Raw genomic sequence first — 19,147 nt, 5'->3', positions numbered from 1 at the left:
AGGGAGACTGAGGGGGGTGAGGGGTGGGGAGTGAGCTGGAGAAAGACATTTGGTAAAAGAGACACAGAACTGTGTATTCCAGTTATTTATACCACCCCCAGCTGGGAGGAGTTTGAAGAAATCTATGTATATATTTTAAGAACAGATCTTTTTCATAATGACTTTAAATTGTTTGTTTTTTAAAAACATGATTAGTTCCTTTGTCTTGATGTTCTTGCTCAGTGACTTAAATGATTACTGAGATGATGCATTTTCAACCTTCTGGTGCTTGCAAGATGATATGGCTAAATCAAAGTCCAGTGAAAGGTTACACAGAGAGCCATTAAAAGTTGAAAGTCAGCTTCAGGATCTCAACTGTGAGGGTTCCTCCCATTAAGAACTAAATAAAGTGAGGCTTGGATGTCATCTTGAGAGTCTGTGTGACACTTTTAAGATTTTAGTTTTAATATTGCCTGAAAATGCTTTTTCCCCCTTGCTTATAGGTATGGAAGATGTTACATGTGATAGAACTGAGTTCCTGAGTAATTACCTGACCAATGTGGATGATATTACTCTAGTGCCTGGAACTCTAGGAAGAATTCGATCCAAATTTAGCAACAATGCTAAATGTAAGTTGATTCTTAAAATCCATGGTTAGAGTGATAATACAGTGGACTGGGTAAAGGTTTGTTTTCTGGAGCTGGAACACTTTGGCAAAAATCCTAGCTCTGCTCCTGCTTAGCTGAGTGACCTTGAGTAAGTCATTTAAACCCTAAACCTCAGTTTTTTTTCCTCTGATATGGGGAAAATGGGGATGATAAATGACAGTAGCTATTTACAGAGTTGTGGTAATTAATCTATGTATATTATCCAGAGTAGTTCCTGGCACAGACTAGTATTATGTAAATATTTACTCTTATTTTTATCATGTAGAAATTTAACTTAATTTGAGGCATGTTTATAACCATAACTTTCTGTTTACAAGAGAAGAGTTTTTCAGCATTAAGTTCAGGCTAGTTCCTTTGCTAAAACTAGAGTCTAAAGAGAATCACTTTTGGACACTGAAAGTTTCTAGCCACGTGGAAGGGGGCTCTTCCCCTTTGTCAAATTGATTGGTGGTACCCAGGAGGGAAAAATATTAAGCCCTCGGAATTGGCAACTGTTTTGAAAGATTGGCAGTGAAATTAACAGGAATAAGCTTGTCACGTGGGCTTTACATGTCAAGTGATGATATGCCACTAAAGACTTTTAAATTTGTGCACTAAGATATTTAGGTGCTGCCCACCTAGGTTTTGAGAAGTCTATAGTTTTATTGGAGACATGGCTCATTTTGAAAAAAGGACATTTTTGGAGTTTTTAAGCCTTGGTAATAAGAAACCATTGACACCAAGGTTAAAGTTTTAGAAAATTAAATGTTTTTTTCCCAAATTATGTTCCTGAGTCAACACATTTGGGAAATTTCCAAGGTCAGTTCCAAGCAAGGTTGTGAAATAAACAACTCATTGGTGTTTCTTGCGTCTTCTTTCCTTGTCCTTTCCTGTCCCACACAGCCTCCTGTCTTTGCTCACTTGAGATAGGTGGGCTGTTGGTATAGACTAGATGCAAGCAGTTCGGGTACCTCTTGAATTTAGTATTTGCATTTTGCTTAGGTAAGAAAGAGTATGTCTGTTTTAAAAGATATTTTTAATATCTGAAAATGTAATAGGGAGGTTGTTTAGGGGGAAGAGGGACTTTTCTTGGGAAGTGTGAAATCATAACTATCCAAAATGAAATGCTTTACACTCTACAAAACATTATCATATGTGACTTCATTGGGAGAGACAGGAAAGCAGAGTAGCAAAAGGCAAAAATGGTGTCCACATGTCCAGGTTCAAACCTTAGCTCTGCCAGGAACTCACTGGGTAATGTCGGACAAGCTCCTTTAACACTCTGTGCCTTGGCTTTCTGATCTGTAAATTACAGATTGTGGGAAAGACTAAATGAGACATTATGTATATATAACTGACACTGGTGTAACGTGCACTAGCAAATTGTCAAAGCTAAGGAAGGGTTAATCATGATGGTGGTTTGATTGCATCCTTATTTTAGCTGAATATGTACACAATTTTATTTAATCCTTTTAATAGTCCTGTGTGATATGTATTATTATCTTCTTTGTAGGCAGTACAAGTGAATGATCAGAGAGGGGTGAAGGAGCTGGCTCAGAGGACAGTTAGTGGCAAGCTGTGACAGAAACCCAGATTTGCCTATTCTTAATCACTACTCTTTGTTCACACAAGTGGGACTTGGTGGCATACAAAGATGAGGAGGTCAGGATTGAAGGACTGGTGTCTCAAACATGGACTTGGGCATTTGTTATTTTCTAGTAATTCTCTGGAATGTATCTGAGTACAATATTGCCCCATGCTATTTATTTCTCTTCATTATCAAAGAACATGAACTTGCTCTGGCCTCTTTGAGGACTATGGTTTGTGAGGCTCAAAAGTGTAGAGGTTTAAGGATGGCTTTGTCAATCTGGCTGCCTGGGCATCCGAGTGTGCAGCCTTCTCTACCTTCCAAAGCTGGTTGGCTTAGTGAGGATCTGAAAGCATCTCCCTCCTGGGGTGATTATGGACAACCAGAGAGAAAGAAAGCCCTTCCAAAGCTCTTCTAGAGTGACAGGCACGTGGTATGAACTCAAGTTGGGTTAGCCATTATTGTTATCATTTTCACTTTCCATTAAAAGATGCAACTAAAATTTAACCCCGATTTAAATAGGATGGACAGCACATTTTAGTTTTGGATTCATAGCTTTAGAACAAAGATTCTGAAAGTGGTTTTTGAAGTGTATATATTTATACTTCAAGGCAACATGTATTTCCGGCAATATGAACAGACATATATTAATATTTATTAATAAATATTTACTGAGTGCCTACTGTGTACCAGGCTCTGGGGATTGCAGCAGCAAGTGATACACACACTGACATTTAAATGGCAGGGATAGCTACACCGTGACAGTGGGTATCTCTCCTGAATGCTGCTTTCCTTTTTTTGCTGATTCTATAATGACATACTGCACCAAATTTTTGGAAAACAAAACAAAATCCAAACAACCTACAATCTCCTCTTTCTCCCCACAATCCCCCCAAAAGAGGACATTCAGATAATATAATCCTGTTTATACACAGCCATCATTTACATAGTTTTGCTTTTAGCTGGTTCAGAGTATTGACTAAAATAGCCTTTGTTTGCTGGTAATGAAAAACAAGAAGATGCATATGTGTGTGCCCATGACCGGAAAGAAACAGCCCCTATGTAATTAGGCTCATAATATTACCATGAAAACAAAATTCCCTTTAAATATATAACTCAATGGATCAGAAGATTCATTTTAAACAGAGTGATGACTTGTTTCAAAGACCTGCAGATAAATAGGAAGTTGTGTTGAAAGCCCCAATGCCCAGTTTAGTTCCTGACATTAAATTGAAAATAAACTAAGTCTCTGCTTCAGAGGAACCATTTTGGGCAACTTGGGAGAAATTTACCTAGTAGTATCCTGATGCTATGAAAGGAGGAATTTCCTTCCAGAAGAGGAGACCTGGACCAACAGACAAGTTTGCTATAGGATTTGTTTCATTTGTTTAATTGCATTTTACTTACTGAAATATGAAGCCCCACGTAATTATATATATGTTTAAAATAAAATATTAAAGTGATAGTCCTTCTGGGATAAAGAATTGAATATCCTGCAAGTAAATATTGTCATGTTTTTTGAAATCTTTCTCCCTCTCTCTTTGCACAGATGACCCCAAAGTCATTATTGCTAACCTCACGGTAAGTGTTGGAAGCCACCAGGGCTCTGCTCTTCAAGTGCTTTTCTTCCATGATCATCCCCCACTGCAGGTTGGAGGAACATCTTCCTCACTTTCCTGCCATCTTCTGTATTTGTTGCCCTGAGAGCCTTCAAAACTTCTGGCCTGGGGTCAACTGCAGGCCCCAGAATGGTCTTGGCAATGATGAAAACTGAGACTGTTGGATCCTTCCATTAGAACTGATAAGTCTTCATTCACCATTAATCAAATCTTTACTTTCTCTGAAGCAGATCTGCCCACCATCTGGATCCATTGTTCCCTGATTCAGGGCAGAGACCCTTAAAGCACTAGCAACTTTCCTTAGATAGAATTGTGTGTATCACACCTCCCTTTCTCTACCCCTTGACTTGAAGCCGTTGGGAAAGGCCTTAGGGTATGAGCTGCTCTCAGTTAGGGTCATCCAGAGTCAGGAATGTGTCTTCCAGATTCCTCCCTCCCCTCTGATAGCCTGCTGTACTATCTCCAAAGCTAACCAACCCCCTTTAAACTTATTTATTTTCAGTGTATATTATTTGATAGGGGATAACAAATTCCACTTATTCACGAACCACTCTTTTGTTGAGCTTAAAACTGCCTTCAACTTTTAAGGGAGAGAACACCTAGGACTTCTTCTAGAAGAAAAAGACCAATGTTCATTTTTATTTCAGTGTAAAAAACCAGATCAGCACTTTAAGCCTTATATGAAACAGCACCTTCCCAAACGCTTGCATTATGCCAACAACCGAAGAATTGAGGATATCCATCTCTTAGTGGACCGCAGGTGGCATGTTGCAAGGTAACTTGGGGGCGCTGGCTATCTCTGTTTCTTATCGTTGTAGCCATCTCTTTGGCAACTGGAAATAATTTAAGGTTCTTGGTCATTATTAAAAGAAATAGTTGGACTCATCTCAGTTAAGTGCTGAGATGACGCATCTCCTCGTTCTGTGTGTCGGTGTGTTTGTGTCCCTTTGGAGTGTCTTCATGCACGTATGTGCGTGTGTGTATGCTTGTATCCAACTTTGAATTGATATTTTAGCCTTTGTTTTTATTACTTGAACCAGTCAAAATTATAACTTGGACCTTGTCCTCGGACCCAGGATGGATGTGATCTTGGTTGATGAGACTTCGCCTGTAGCAGTGTTTATGGAGGACTTCAGGAAATATGAATCTAAAAACCTATTATTGTGAATGTGTTTTACATTGCTTTATTTCCCATGTTTGCCTTCTTTCAAATATTAATGAAGTCTTGCTTTTGAATCTGTGTAGGACATCTGGAGGCTCAGACAGTTTTAAAGAATTAATTGCCAAAAGTTGGTTCATTTTCAACCTGCCCTGGAGGCAGCCATATTCCACACCCTTTTCCTTTAACTTTTCCCTTAAGAACAGGGCTGTGAATCTGTCTTCAGCAATGACAAAATAGCTATGACATGCATCCTACCTAGGTTCCCTACTCCATTTACAAGGGAGACTAGATAATGACAAATTGGTTCCCTAGGAACTTGTATCAATAGAGAATGCTTAGAAAGACGTGTGGCAAACACATAAAGATCCTACTGTAATCTGAAGGGGTTGATAGAGTTAAATATGTGGGGTTATTAAGAGATATATGTGAAGGCCAGAAATTATTGAAATCATGTAGAACAGACATGAGGAGTTAGAAGCATTACAGAGATGTGACCAAAATGGCTTGGTTATACCCTGTGCAGGACCTTTTATGTATGGGGTGACTTGGGGGAAGAGAGAAAATTTGATGCAGTTGTCAGGTTTATATGAAGAAGAGCATATGGGGGTTGAGCAGATGTTATGTGAAAGATGATGACAGCTGTTCAAATTAGCATAGACCCAAGCCAGGCATTTTAATTAGCAGTAAATCTTTTTAATATTAACTCTTTCATGGCTGGGTTACATATGCACATATGTTATTATCATCCCAACTTCAAGATGCTGTTTGGTAAGGGTGGAAACACTTTTGATAGATTTCTTTATTTTCCCCAAGTACTTTACTTCATTGCTATGTGCCCTGTATGTATTAGGAATACTCATATTAATAAACATAAACTTTATTTGGAAAAGGATCTTATGACACTTATGTAAAAGGTGAATTCCTGTTATAAGGGGAAAGACTAAAGAGCTTGACGTCTTGAGAGCAGTGTTTTCATTTTCTATTTCTTTTTTTTCTTTAAATTTTTTTTTTTTTTAGTTGTAGATAGACAGCATGCCTTTATTCTATTTGTTTACTTTTTATGTGGTGCTAAGGATAGAACCCGGTGCCTCACACATGCTAGGCAAGTACTCTGCCACTGAGCTACAGCCCCAGCTCCCCCATTTTCTATTTCTAAGAAGAGATATTGTGTAGGATTTTGTTAGATATGTCACCATCAGAGTTCATTTGACTCTCAATTATACAATTATACTCTAGTTGTAGTGTACTTAGAGGCAAATTTGCATACAAGCCTTTTACAGAATCCAGAACTCTAAGCATTGATGAAGTATCTCATATTTTTAAAGAGCCTACTGTGTGGTGGTATGTGGTCCCACAGGGAAAGTCTTAGCACTCTGAAGGCTAGTGAGGCACGTGGAGAGGCAGAGCATTACCCAGGATAAGTGTTCTGCGAGGATCTACAAGGAGGGTACTGATTCAGTTCAAAGGTCTCCATTGATTGTTATGTGACTGTCAAGGCAAGGATGCTTGGAGAAATGGAGAGAAGTATCTTGTCATCACCACAGGAATGATGCAATCGAAACAGAGACAAACGGGCTTTCAAAAGCCCCTTCTCAGAGATCCTCTGTATCCTGAAACTGGCTTTTTATCAGAGCGATTTCAGGAGAAATCCTGACTGATGATAAAATTGTTTCAATATAGGAAACCTTTGGATGTTTATAAGAAACCATCAGGAAAATGTTTTTTCCAGGGGGACCATGGATTTGATAACAAAGTCAACAGCATGCAGGTACGATCCCAGAACTGTGCGCTGACATTGCGTTTTGTTTTAGCCATTGTTGGAAGGGATGGGAGTGGAGGGGTGAATTGACATCTTGTTGTGGCATTCATACATAGAGCAAGGCTTGCTACTGGATGTCAGGAATGGTTGGTTAATTGTTTCTGTTTGTTTTCTTTTCTTTTGGAAGACCGTTTTTGTAGGTTATGGCCCAACATTTAAGTACAAGACTAAAGTGCCTCCGTTTGAAAACATTGAACTTTACAATGTCATGTGTGGTAAGTCACTCATTAAATCAAAACCAGGGACACCATCTTTAGTTCATGTATGAACTTCCTGAATGTCAGAGAAAGAAATGAGATGTCTCTTCTAAGACCATCTCTGCTTTTTGCAAAAAAAATGTTGTAACTTGCTCATTGGTTCAAAGGACAGAATGTCATCCCTTCTAAGGCGTCTTTGTCTCCCTTCAACAGTTGACTAGCAGGGAGTTTTCACAGTGTTGCTGTTGGCAGCCTCTGGCTGATCCAACATAGCATTACAGTTTGACACTGCTGGTCAGAGACCTGATGAAGCAAGAGTTGGGCATGGAGCTTTTCCCACCTCTCTCTCTCTCTCACATTGCAGCCCAGCTAAAATCTTGCCAGCTTGCATCCTGGCCAGCTATTTATGTGCTCCTAATTATTTTTCTTCCTTGAGCTTCTAGTTGCTGAATGAGGACAACTTTTCCTATTTAGTAAGGGAGTGCCAGTCTGGTGGTTAGAGGGGGAGTCTGTAAGTCGGGTCTCCTGGGTTCTTTTCCCATCTTGGCTGCTCACTCTTCCCTGTCCTGCCTCCCAGCTTAGGCAAGTCAGTCACTGTGTGCCCACTTGGCAACCATTCACTTGCTGTGAAATCAGCCTGTTGGTGTAATAGTGGCACTTCAAGGCACCAGGCCAGAGCCTCCTCTTGTCCCCACATTTGTGTGGAGTATATTAGAGGACAGGCCTATGGTTATTTATTGACTATAAGTCTTATTTTGGATGAAAAAGACCCAGAGAAGTGCAGAAAGGCAGTGATATGGAAGCTGAGAGTCCTTGAGATGTCACTATCGCACACACAGGCAATAGCTGTGTAAGACCCTCTTCCTCCACTCTTGTTTTGAGCAGTGCCTCTCTCTATTCATGGTCAAGTGAGGAGCATGGCTATTTCAGGAAGCTGTGGCAAGACATGGTGAGGACAGAATGGTTTGGGGGGTATGTCAGGGATGCTTGCTACCTAAATTTGGTGTTACCTAATTTTGATTTGTGTTTGGGAGTTTACATACCATTGGAGGTGAAAGGTTTTGATTCTTATCATATATCATCAAAAAACATTTAAGAAGAACCTGGTTCCTTTTCTCTCTTTGCATCAGATCTCCTGGGATTGAAGCCAGCTCCTAACAATGGAACTCATGGGAGTTTGAATCACCTCCTGCGTGTTAATACCTTCAGACCAACCATGCCAGAGGAAGTTACCCGACCAAATTATCCAGGGATTATGTACCTTCAGTCTGATTTTGACCTGGGCTGCACCTGTGATGATAAGGTAGAGCCAAAGGTAGAAATAATCTTTATATTTATCAACTGAGGAGCTTGTGGGGTTTGTTTGTAACAGCATGTTCAGTGGAACTTTCTTTGATGATGAAGTAGTTTCTCTCTTTGCTGTCCAAAGTGGAGCCGCTGGATGGTGTGATCAAGGGATTTTAATTTTCTTATTTAAAATTTAAATTTAGGGATCCAGCAGTGGCTCATTACTACCATAACACAGACATAGAAATCGAAAGATAAAAAATTTCATTCTATGCATAAATCCCAACCAAAAGCTTTCTTTTCTTCAACCATGGATTGCATATCGATCAGTCATGGTCCTGGCAGGAAACAGGTGGCCAAGATAAAGAGGTTTTGAAAGACACTTTGAAAAGATTGTTTCAATCGTGTTTAATGAGAGAACTATTTACAGAGGCTGGGCAGGGGAGATGGAAGTCAATGAGGAATGGTAAGGTGCTCCGGGGTAGGAGGATAGATCCAGACCCTGAAAAGTGAGGGGTGCGGGCAAGTTATCAGAACACAGAGACCTGGGTAGGAAGGAATTATTAGATTTATTAGCTGAGACCAGGTAGTACATTGCATCTTGGTTGGGAGGGAGACAGGGAATAATACCCTCCTTTCCCTCTCCTTTACTCCCCTACAGATGTCTCCCATTGGTAGAGTCCAACAGGAAACCAGAGGGCAAGTTTGCCTTTTGATACAGTCCCCAGAGGTCAGCCTCCCAGGACACAGAGTAGGGTGGGGAAAGGTACAACACCAATGAGGCAGTATTGTTGCTACAGAGACTACCATCATTCCATGTTTGAACAGTTTTTTGAAAACCAAACAAACTAAAATGCTAGGCAATAATTTGCTTATTGACATTTATATTGATCAAAGACCAATATAGCAGCCAACCAGTGCTTCTAGCAGCAGGAATGAACCAATGCTACCACATGCAACTGACACAATGCCAGCCCAAAGCAAGGCAATCTGGCATATTTGTATGTGTGGTGTGTTGGTAACTATATGTGTGATTTTTTTTTTCAGCTTTAGAAAAATGTAAAATATTTCTTCTATTGCCTAGTCTCCATCTCCTTCTGCTTGCTTCCTTCCAGGATTCCTGGGGGTCCAAGGAGCTACATTTGGAGGTTCCCTACTGTAGGAGTTCAGTTTGCTTGTCTTCCTCATTTCCCCATTTTAATCTTCTTCCCATTTTTTTTTCTCTTGACAAGAACCAAAGAGACTAGTTATAACAAGGCAGGAAATCTCAGAGGTCAGTTTAGAGGAGTCGAATTGCCAAAGTCAACAGGAAGTCATCTCGTGAGGTGAGGTGGAGGCCAGATAATAGGTTTACAGGAATCAATTGGTTGCCTCTTGTTTTCTGAATTATCTGTCTTCCGAGAAGAAGGAGACTGTTGGATATCTTTTCAAACTGTTTCAGAAAAATTCTGCTTTGTCTTAGTCTATGGCTTTCTCCAAAAGACTACCTTCTTCCTCTAAGACATCCAGACATATTAAAAAAAAAAAGTAAAGAATTAAAAAAGTGAATACCTAAGTACACAAATAATAAGAGAGAAAACTTTACAGGTTCAGTGGAAGTTCCATACTTCCCTCCCCATCCTAACTCCTTCCTGCCCAGAGTTTACTGGTGTCCTGAATGTAGTGTGTATATTTCTAATGCATGTGTCTGTACATTTATTTTATATATTTATAGCTCAAGTAATATATGATGTAATCTTTAGTATGTTTCCAAAGATGATTTATGTGTATTTTGCATAGTATAAATTTTTATATGAATGCTATTATACTATTTGAACCCTGCAATTATTTTATTTATCATTGTTGTTTTCATAAAGAATCAGTGAACATTTATTTATAATCCACTGTACATGAAATGCCTTTCAAATGTTATCATTATGATTTTGAGATACATTTATGTGTGTTAATATATTGTTAGCTCACTCATTTTTACTACTTATAGTTGTATTTAATTGTAAAAATGTATCATACTGATTTCATTGATTTTCCTATTTGAGAATGCTTGGTAATTTCAAATGTTACTCTTATGAATGATGCTGCAACAAATGTTATTGTAAATGTATTTTATACATTTAAGCTAAAATGTCTCTAGGATGTATGTAGTGGCAGATAGAGTCACTGACCAATTATGTTTTAGAATTGTTGACTTATTAATTTTTAGTTCTGGAAAAAGCAATTTCATCCATTAGTTTGGAAATTATTTTAGTGTACCTAAGGATTGATCTGAAATACTGAGGCACTATTATAATTAATTATATATATTTTTGCATGCCCAGGTAAACATCATTACCAACATGGGAAGTTGGTACATGATTTCCCACAGCTTTAAGGAAAGGAAACAGTCATGGAGAGATTAAAGAAGGTGCTCATAGACACAGAACCACTAGGAAGTGGAGATTAGAATGTCAAAACAGAAATTCCTCAGAATAGTTTATGATATTAACAGAGTTTAAGATTCAGGCAGTATCAAATAGAGAGAGGGTACAGGAAAGAATGAACATTTCTGACTTGCTTTTTTCCCCCCCTGCTTTTCTGGTATTCACTCATGAAGAACAAGCTGGATGAACTCAATAAACGCCTTCACACAAAAGGGTCCACAGAAGGTAAGGGGTTGGTTAAAAAAAATTATATAAGGTTTATTTTCTAGTGTGAAAAAATTGGAGACTTCTATTTGCTTCATAGTATAAGAATACTATTTAAAAAATTCCTACTTGTATTGCAAAGTGATTTTTATATCCATCTGATGAAGGGTGTTGGTTTATTCTGTGTGCCCAAGATGCCAGCTGTGAGATAGAAAACTGTGACTTGATTTTTCATTTTCTTCAATTGCTTCCAAGCCCCCCCGCCCCAACCAGATAATCCACTGTGTATCTGATGGGTTTCAAGGGAAGATGCTAATGGAGACTCCTATACAAGGAATGGTAGTCATAATTATAAATGAGTAGCTGGTTCCTATGCTGAAGCTCACCTACCTGGAGTGTCAGTGTATATGTTGTAGGGAAAGAGACACAGGGGAATCAAATCAGAACTCCCCCTTCAAATAAAGGATTATCTTGAGGCCTGATTTCAATCCCCTCCTATCTTATCCTGCCATCATGTATAACATACATCGATAACAAACATGTATTAATAAACTTTTTCAAACTTGAGATATGACAAGAAAAAAAAAACAACTCAGTGATTTTTGTCAGGAAAGACACACAAGATTGGGAGCAGTGGTGTATGCCTATAATCCCAGCAACTGGGAAGACTGAGGCAGAAGGATTGCAAATTCAAAGCCTGCCTTGGCAACTTAGCAAAACCCTGTCTCAGAATAAAAAATAAAAAATAAAAAGGGTGAAGGATGGATGTGGCTCAGTCGTAAAGTACCCCTGGGTTCAATCCCCACTACCAAGGAGAAAGAGAGAGAGAGAGAGAGAGAGAGAGAGAGAGAGAGAGAGAGAGAGAGATGATCTGCTCACATTTTACTATGCTGACTTTAGGTTCAGTGGGTCCCTACTTGCTTTATTCTTAATTCTAAAGTCTGGGTTGACAGGGTAGCCCCTGTATGTGACATATCCTGTCTAGGGCAGCACAAAGAAATGCATATTGTAACTCAGCATTTCTATCATGAGGCACTTCACTTCCATTCACAATTCACTGGCCAAAGCCTTATCACTGGCACCAATGGTGCAGGGAAATATATTCTTTCCACTAGGACCTTGTCTCACAAGTCACATGGCAATGGGTGGAGACAATAAATAATTAGGAATAAAAATGCAATTTACCTTCTTCCTTCTAACTTTGAAATTCCAAACTTTAGAAGAAAATAGAAGAGGGTGTGGAGGCTGCTGTATGGGTTAATATAGTAGATGGGACAGCTTGTTGAAACAGCAGGGGAATAACTGAGAGTAAGGAACCATATAGGACACAAGCACAGCACCCCCAAGCCATGCAGCAAAGATACACAAGGTCAAGTTTTCCTGAGACCATCGCTGGAGTTATTAGCTTATTTATGGTTCATTTATCATATGTGCTGTTTCCAATCTTACTAAGCAGAAGTTGAAGAAAGCAGTAGAAGACTTTTTATTTACTTGACTTATTTTTCTCCTTTATAAAGATCTTCATCTGCCCTTCTTCCTTTTCTCCATCCTCCTCCTCCTCCTCCTTCCTTTGATCACAGAGGATGTAGACTCAGGCATATAATTGGGTAAATCCATTTTTAAAGGTGGAATTCATTGGTGAAAGCTACACATATCCTGTACAAAATCTGAGTGATTTGAAATGTTTGACCTCCCTAAACCATGTGGACTATGGTGTCATAATAATTACAAGAATTGGGATGCTGCCAGGGTCAAGGATAGATAGTCTCGTGATTTGAGTTTTTCAAATATTCAATCACAAAGCAAAGAAATAGTACTGAGAAGCTTCTCTTCTAAAAGCCACTGGTTTGTTGATGATGATTTTTTATTAAATTATTTATTTATTGTAATTTGTTATACATGATGGCAGAATGCAATTCATTTCATATTACACATATGGAGCACAATTTTTCAAGTCACTGGTTGTGCACAAAGTATTTTCACACCATTCATGTCTTCACACATGAACTTAGGGTAATGATGTCTAACTCATTCCATTGTCATTTCTACCCCCTTGCCCCTTCCTTTCCCCTCCCTCCCCTTTGTCCTGTCTAAAGTTCCTACATTCCCCCCCTGCTCCCCTCCCATTGCCATTATGAGTCAGCATCCTCATATCAAAGAAAACATTTGGCTTTTTTTTTTTTTTTTTCAGGATTGGCTTACTTCACTTAGCATTATATTCTCCAGCTTCATCCATTTACTTGCAAATACTATGATTTTGTTCTCTTTTAATGCTGAGTAATGTTCCATTGAGTATATATACCCAAGTTTCTCTGTACATTCATCTATTGAAGAATATCTGGGTTGGTTACACAATTTAGCTATTGTGAATTGTGCTGCTATAAACATTGATATGGCTGTGTCCCTGTAGTATGCTGTTTTTTAAGTCTTTTAGGTATAGACTGAGGGGTGGGATAGCTGTGTCAAATGGTGGTTCCATTCCAAGTTTTCCAAGGAATCTCCATACTGCTTTCCAGATTGGCTGCACCAATTTGCAGTCCCACCAGCAATGTATGAGTGTGCCTTTTCCCCCACATCCTCACCAACACTTATTGTTGTTTGTCTTCATAATAGCTGCCATTCTGACTAGAGTGAGGTGAAATCTTACAGTAGTTTTGATTTGCATTTCTCTAATTGCTAGAGATGTTGAACATTTTTCATATATTTGTTGATTGATTGTATAGCTTCTTTTGAGAAGTGTTTGTTTATTTCCTTGGCCCATTTATTAACTGGGTTATTTGGGGTTTTTTTGGTGTTTAGATTTTTGAGTTCTTTATATACTCTGGAGATTAGTGCTCTATCTGATGTGCAAGTGGTAAAAATTTGCTCCCAGAATAGGCTCTCTGTTCACCTCATTGATTGTTTCTTTTGCTGTGCAGAAGCTTTTTAGTTTGAATCCATCCCATTTATTGATTCTGGGTTTTAATTCTTGTGCTATAGGTGTTTTATTAAGGAAGTCAGGGCCTAATCCCACATGATAAAAGTTTGGGCCTACTTTTTCTTCCATTAAATGCAAGGTGTCTGGTTTAATTATTAGGTCCTTGATCCACTTTGAGTTGAGTTTTGTGAATGGTGAGAGATAGGGGTTTAATTTCATTTTGTTCCATGTGGATTTCCAGTTTTCCCAGCACCATATGTTGAAGAGGCTGTCTTTTCTCTAATGTATGTTTTTGGTGCCTTTGTCTAATATACGATAACTGTACCTGTAGACCAATGGTACAGAATAGAGGACACAGAGACTAACCCACATAACTACAGTTATCTTACGTTGATGATAAGATCCCATGTTTTTGCTGATTCAAACTCTGGTTGTTCATGGTACTAAAACATTTTGATCTCAGAAATAATTCTCGGTGACATTGTGACAAAATCTTTCTGACAACTGAGCACGAAATAGCCTCAAATCTCCAAACATGAACATAAGAGGCATCTTCTTAATGAATTTGTGACTCTCAGGGATAGAATTTGCAGGTAATATTGTCATCTCTGTGTGGTTTGCTCAGTTGAACAAAAGTCTCTTACACCTACCACCAAAGGGTCTTTTCAAGCATAAAAGCTTAACATTTGTGGATTCATTCAATGTTTGTAGGATGCTCACCCTGGCCTGGTTCTGGTTTCTCTGAGACAGCTGCACCTATAAAAAGTGGCAGCATAAAATATTAGAGGAGACTCATAGTGGCACATGCCCTTGGTCTGCTCATGTCCTAATGGGACCAGCCTTTAAAAGAATTTTGTGAAGTAAAAATAATTATATGTCATGGTTGTATTATGGGTAAAGCATTTTCTTGTTTAGATTCTGGAATATGCATACACCTCAATACTCTATTTTTTTCTTCATCTCTTGGTCTTTTTTCTGTCTTCTTATAGGCTCTCTTTTGGTCATTTCTTTGGCAGCAAAGCAACATTTTCTTAGTCCAAGTCCTTTCAGGCCTCTGTGATGTTTCCTGTGTCATAAATCCTAGTCTCCCATTTAAAATATTGAATGCTTGCTCCACTGGAGCAGAACCTTGTGAATGCAAATCTCTGTGTGTGTGAGCACATGAATCTATTCAGAGTAATTACTTCCCTTTTCTGGATACCTTTGAGTATGTGTTGAAGCTTGTAATTTGTAAACCTACATTTCTATACAAAGGTAAAATTGTACAATTTTTGTTATTAGTTGTTTTAAACACAGATATAGGTAGTTGATATATTTCAGAATAAGCCATATGTTACACATAACCCACTTGAAATATTCATATGTGGCTGTTTTAATGTCATATGCTGTAAAATCACTCATATATCTGTATAAAGCACACATGTAAAGGCTGCACATTCCAGTAATGAAATAACCCAGGGGATATTTGGAGATTTAAAAAAAGAGGTATATTAAATTAATCATAGGAAATAGTTTGCTATAAATATTTAAACTGTTATAGAATGAAGTCATTTGCCAAAATGAAAAGGAAGAAAATATAGTCTTCCAAGATGGTGATCTACACTGCAATTGTATTTCTAGATAAGTGATAAATTCCAGATCTTAATTGTACGCTGGTTGCTCTTTCTGGGTCACATGTAGCTAACATCTTGATGGACTTACTATGCAATGAAAACTCATTTCCTTGTGACATTGAATCAATGGATGAATGCATGAATAAAATGGAAAATTTAAAAACTCTCATAGCAGGCGATTCTAGCACTGAAGCTGGCTATAATTTTTGTGGTAAGAATTATTACAATATTTAGTTTCACCTTAGTCTTTATTTACATGGTTATAAAATGTTTTATATTTTCTTAAGTTAGAATTCACTATCATCTTTATATAAAAAGGAATTGAAAATCATTTTTAAATGATATGGTTTTGTATGTATATGTTTGGCTCCTTCTCACACACAATGAGAGAAGAGTGACTTAAGGAGTGATAAGACTTACTAACTTTAAAGTAGTATTTTGAATATTTTAGAGAGGGAATCTCTTGTATCTCTTTTTGATTCTAAAAATGTTTCTTAGTTTTATTATATTTTGGAGTTGCTAGTTGTCTTAAAGAAGAAGATGTACTTGTGTTTCTCTGTATGTGTGTCCATGTGTGTGTTTTAAGGAAGACTTGGAAGAAATCATTACACAGTATAATTGCTTGTGATTTATAGTAGATTTGATATAGACACTGAATTCTAATCATCTTTAACTACCAATATTGTTTGCTGATACTAAGCTGTGACAACTACAACCACTATGACCAAAGCTAGTTTGGGTGAAGACTGACCTTGGTGTATTACATGTTTTGCTCTTTGACAGTACAATATCCCAGGGAAGCAGAAGCCTTTAGGATGTTAAGTTTCGGAGTTGCAGAGTTATGAAGAGCTGAGATGAGATTTGACTCCAGTTCTAGTGACACTTAAGCCTATGTGATTTCCTCTGAAAATGCTTTTTATTCTAAGTGTTGGCACAAAGGGAATATGTCAGGAGAGAATTTCAGTTCATGTCAAGATTTGCAAGTTGTTATGAAATACTAAAGGCTTTGATACAAATGATTGTCCTTGTTAGGGCTTACTAATGTTGTCTCAGCATATATCACTTGGACAGAACTGATGCACAGGAGCAGATGGACCTTCATTCCAATATGTTCTCCATCAGAACAACCCAGCAGGCAGCATCCAGCTGGAGATTGCCCCAAAGGCTAAAGTGACAAATGATGTCAAGAGGTTTGAGGCCTAGAGTCTTGGTGCTGCTATGTAGCCGAATTATCTAGTATAAATAATAAACCCCCAATTTCTCCATCAGTAAGATGGAGGGGGAACTGATCTGCCCAATCTGTCTCTCAGCATTATGTTAGGCAGGTCATATGTAAAACCCAGCATTTTATTTTTATGTATTTTTTATTGATTCATCAATAAGTCTTTACCAAGTAGATATTATGTGATTGGTGGTAGAGAAGAAGGATCTGGTAGTAAAAAACACAGATAAAGTCCCTGTCCTCATACAGTTATTGATCTATGGAAGGACGTAGGAAGTAGATGAATTACAGCATACTGTTTCAAGGGTTGAGGTAAGAACAGAGCACTAATAGAGACGTCCAGTAGAATCCCAAAGGAGATTGAAATGTCAGTGAATGATAATAGACACTTATAAAGCAAAGAAGGAGAAAGAATACAGGAAAAGGAAAGGTCTTGTGTAGAGGTTTTTGTGGTCAAATTTAAGAGCATATTATTGTGGGAGTGAATGTTTAAAAAACAAAAGGGAGGAGAGATTTTCATGTGGCTGCAAGTTAGCCAGCCAATCTGTGGGAATGTGAATCAGGAAGCTGAGGAGGGAAGAGAAACACAAACTCAGGTCTGCATGACCAAACTTTGGAAGGGAAAAACAGTAAATGCTGGGGAGTCCACACCACTTAAAAAGATTTGTCTCACAGCATCTTGCCAAATGTGGTATCTGGAGGAGAACCTTGGCGTGTACCAAAATGCCAGAGACACTATTGTAAACAGGAATCAGGGTGTGGAATAAAGGCTCTGTCTAGAATTCTATGGAGCAGGATCCCAGTCTGGGAAGGCACAGCCACAGAAAAAAAATCACAGAAGGATGGTTAATGGGTACAGAAGTGCAGTTGGACAGCAGGAATAACTTCTATATGGCATAATGGAGTAACTACATGACCAAAATTAACTATAAATTTCAAAGTAACTTATAGAGAGGATTTTAAATGTTCTCAATGCAAAGAAATGATAAGTGTTTGAGGTAATAAACATACCAATTACACTGATCCATTTACCCTGATATGTACACATGGTACATATGTGTTAGAATATCATACTGTAACCCATAAATATGTGCAAATGCTGTGACAGTTAAAAATTTTTAAATATTTTGAAAGTAAATACTTTAAAAGCATGAATACTTCAATTACTTATTGGAGTCACTTACTGTAGGAAAAAATAAAAAAAGAAATCACAGGAACATGTTGTCAAAGCAGAAGCTTGTGGCTTAGTCTTGAGGCGAAGATCTTAACGTGTAAGGACAGAATCAAGTACATTTTGTGGCCTGGGTAGGAGCATTTTGTTCAGCAGAAACTCAATATGTGGCTCGCCTAAGAAATTATAAAGACCCACAAAGTCAGGATATGATGAAGATCCTGTGATTCATTGATACTTTGATAAATTGAAAAAGTAAAATCCAAATTTGAATCAGAACTTTAAAATCTGTGTTTTTTACTGCAAAGATTATTTCACTTCTTTCTTGGACAAAACTGCTAAGTTTTAGGAAGACCCAGGTACATTGTTTTGTGGGTGTGGGGGTCAGTTAAGAATCTTGATTGGTTGGATTTTGGAAGGTTGTTGAAACCACTGGGTTTTTTTTTTTTTCTTTTTCTTTTTCCTGATGCTCAGTAATAACTGAAAAAGAATTGATCAGATAATGAAACATTTGTGCTTCAGCTGTGTTTCATAATGCAGTTGTGTCCATGCTTCGAAACTGTGAAGCCCAAATTTTTGAAGCAAACTGAAGTCTATATATTCAGAGCAGAAGAATGAGTAGATATGGAGAAGGTGCGTTGGGAAATTGTAGAAAGTGAATCTTGGATATTTGGTTGATCTTGTACTTCTTCCTTTTTAACTCATGTCTCTCCCATGATGGTTGAATTCTGTGACCATATTATTTGTCTTACACCTTGAGTGTGAAAAAGAGTGTTTTAATAATATGTCAGAATAGCAGACATAAGCTGGGATGTGGTTTCACCCTGGTTTAATGTCATATACTCTGTGGAGGGCTTTGCTGATGCCATCTTACCCCCATTGTGACATTCATCCTCCTCTGTGTTCCTTCCGTATTCTTATGGATAGCTCTAATGTGGTGCAGACTATGTTATTTGTGAGTTATTTGTGCCACGTTTGTCTTTACCATTGAACTCTGTGCTCTTTGAGGGTAAGAGTTCTATCCTAATATTCTTTGCTCAGTTACTTTTCTTCTACAGCCCAGGACCTGGTCCAATGTAGGTTTTCAATCAGTGTTTGATGAGGAATACATAATGGATGAATTGGGAAGGAGATAAGTGACAGACTGGTGGAGAAGACTGGAGAAGTTATTGTTAGTAGAGAGAAAAGCAATCACATGTGTAATATCAAAGAGGTGTTCACCACGATCATGTGTGGGTGCTGCAAATTGAGAAATGCCAAGAAATGAGGGCCCCTGGAGAAAGGAAGAGCCAGAGTTGGTGGAGA

The 19,147-nt window shown here is 38.2% G+C and overlaps 1 protein-coding gene across 16 annotated transcripts in view; it reads left to right on the top strand.

The window, feature by feature from the left end:
* Enpp2 (ectonucleotide pyrophosphatase/phosphodiesterase 2) overlaps positions 1-19,147 on the top strand; it is a 111,090-nt gene that overhangs the window by 78,361 nt on the left and 13,582 nt on the right. For 6 of the 16 annotated variants that reach the window (XM_015486407.2, XM_015486410.2, XM_015486414.2 and 3 more), the window contains 7 exons: positions 483-608; positions 3,764-3,795; positions 4,481-4,608; positions 6,676-6,763; positions 6,942-7,029; positions 8,142-8,326; positions 10,889-10,940. In XM_015486407.2, coding sequence (XP_015341893.1) covers positions 483-608; positions 3,764-3,795; positions 4,481-4,608; positions 6,676-6,763; positions 6,942-7,029; positions 8,142-8,326; positions 10,889-10,940 — 699 coding nt within the window. Of the gene's footprint in view, positions 1-482; positions 609-3,763; positions 3,796-4,480; positions 4,609-6,675; positions 6,764-6,941; positions 7,030-8,141; positions 8,327-10,888; positions 10,941-15,516; positions 15,661-19,147 lie in introns of all 16 variants that reach the window. The other 10 variants (XM_015486401.2, XM_015486405.2, XM_015486408.2 and 7 more) reach the window with 3 other exon arrangements.

Source organism: Marmota marmota, unplaced genomic scaffold (genome assembly GCF_001458135.2).
Source record: "Marmota marmota marmota unplaced genomic scaffold, marMar, whole genome shotgun sequence".
In the NCBI taxonomy this organism is placed as follows: Eukaryota; Metazoa; Chordata; class Mammalia; order Rodentia; family Sciuridae; genus Marmota; species Marmota marmota.
This window is presented reverse-complemented; position numbering and strand designations above follow the sequence as displayed.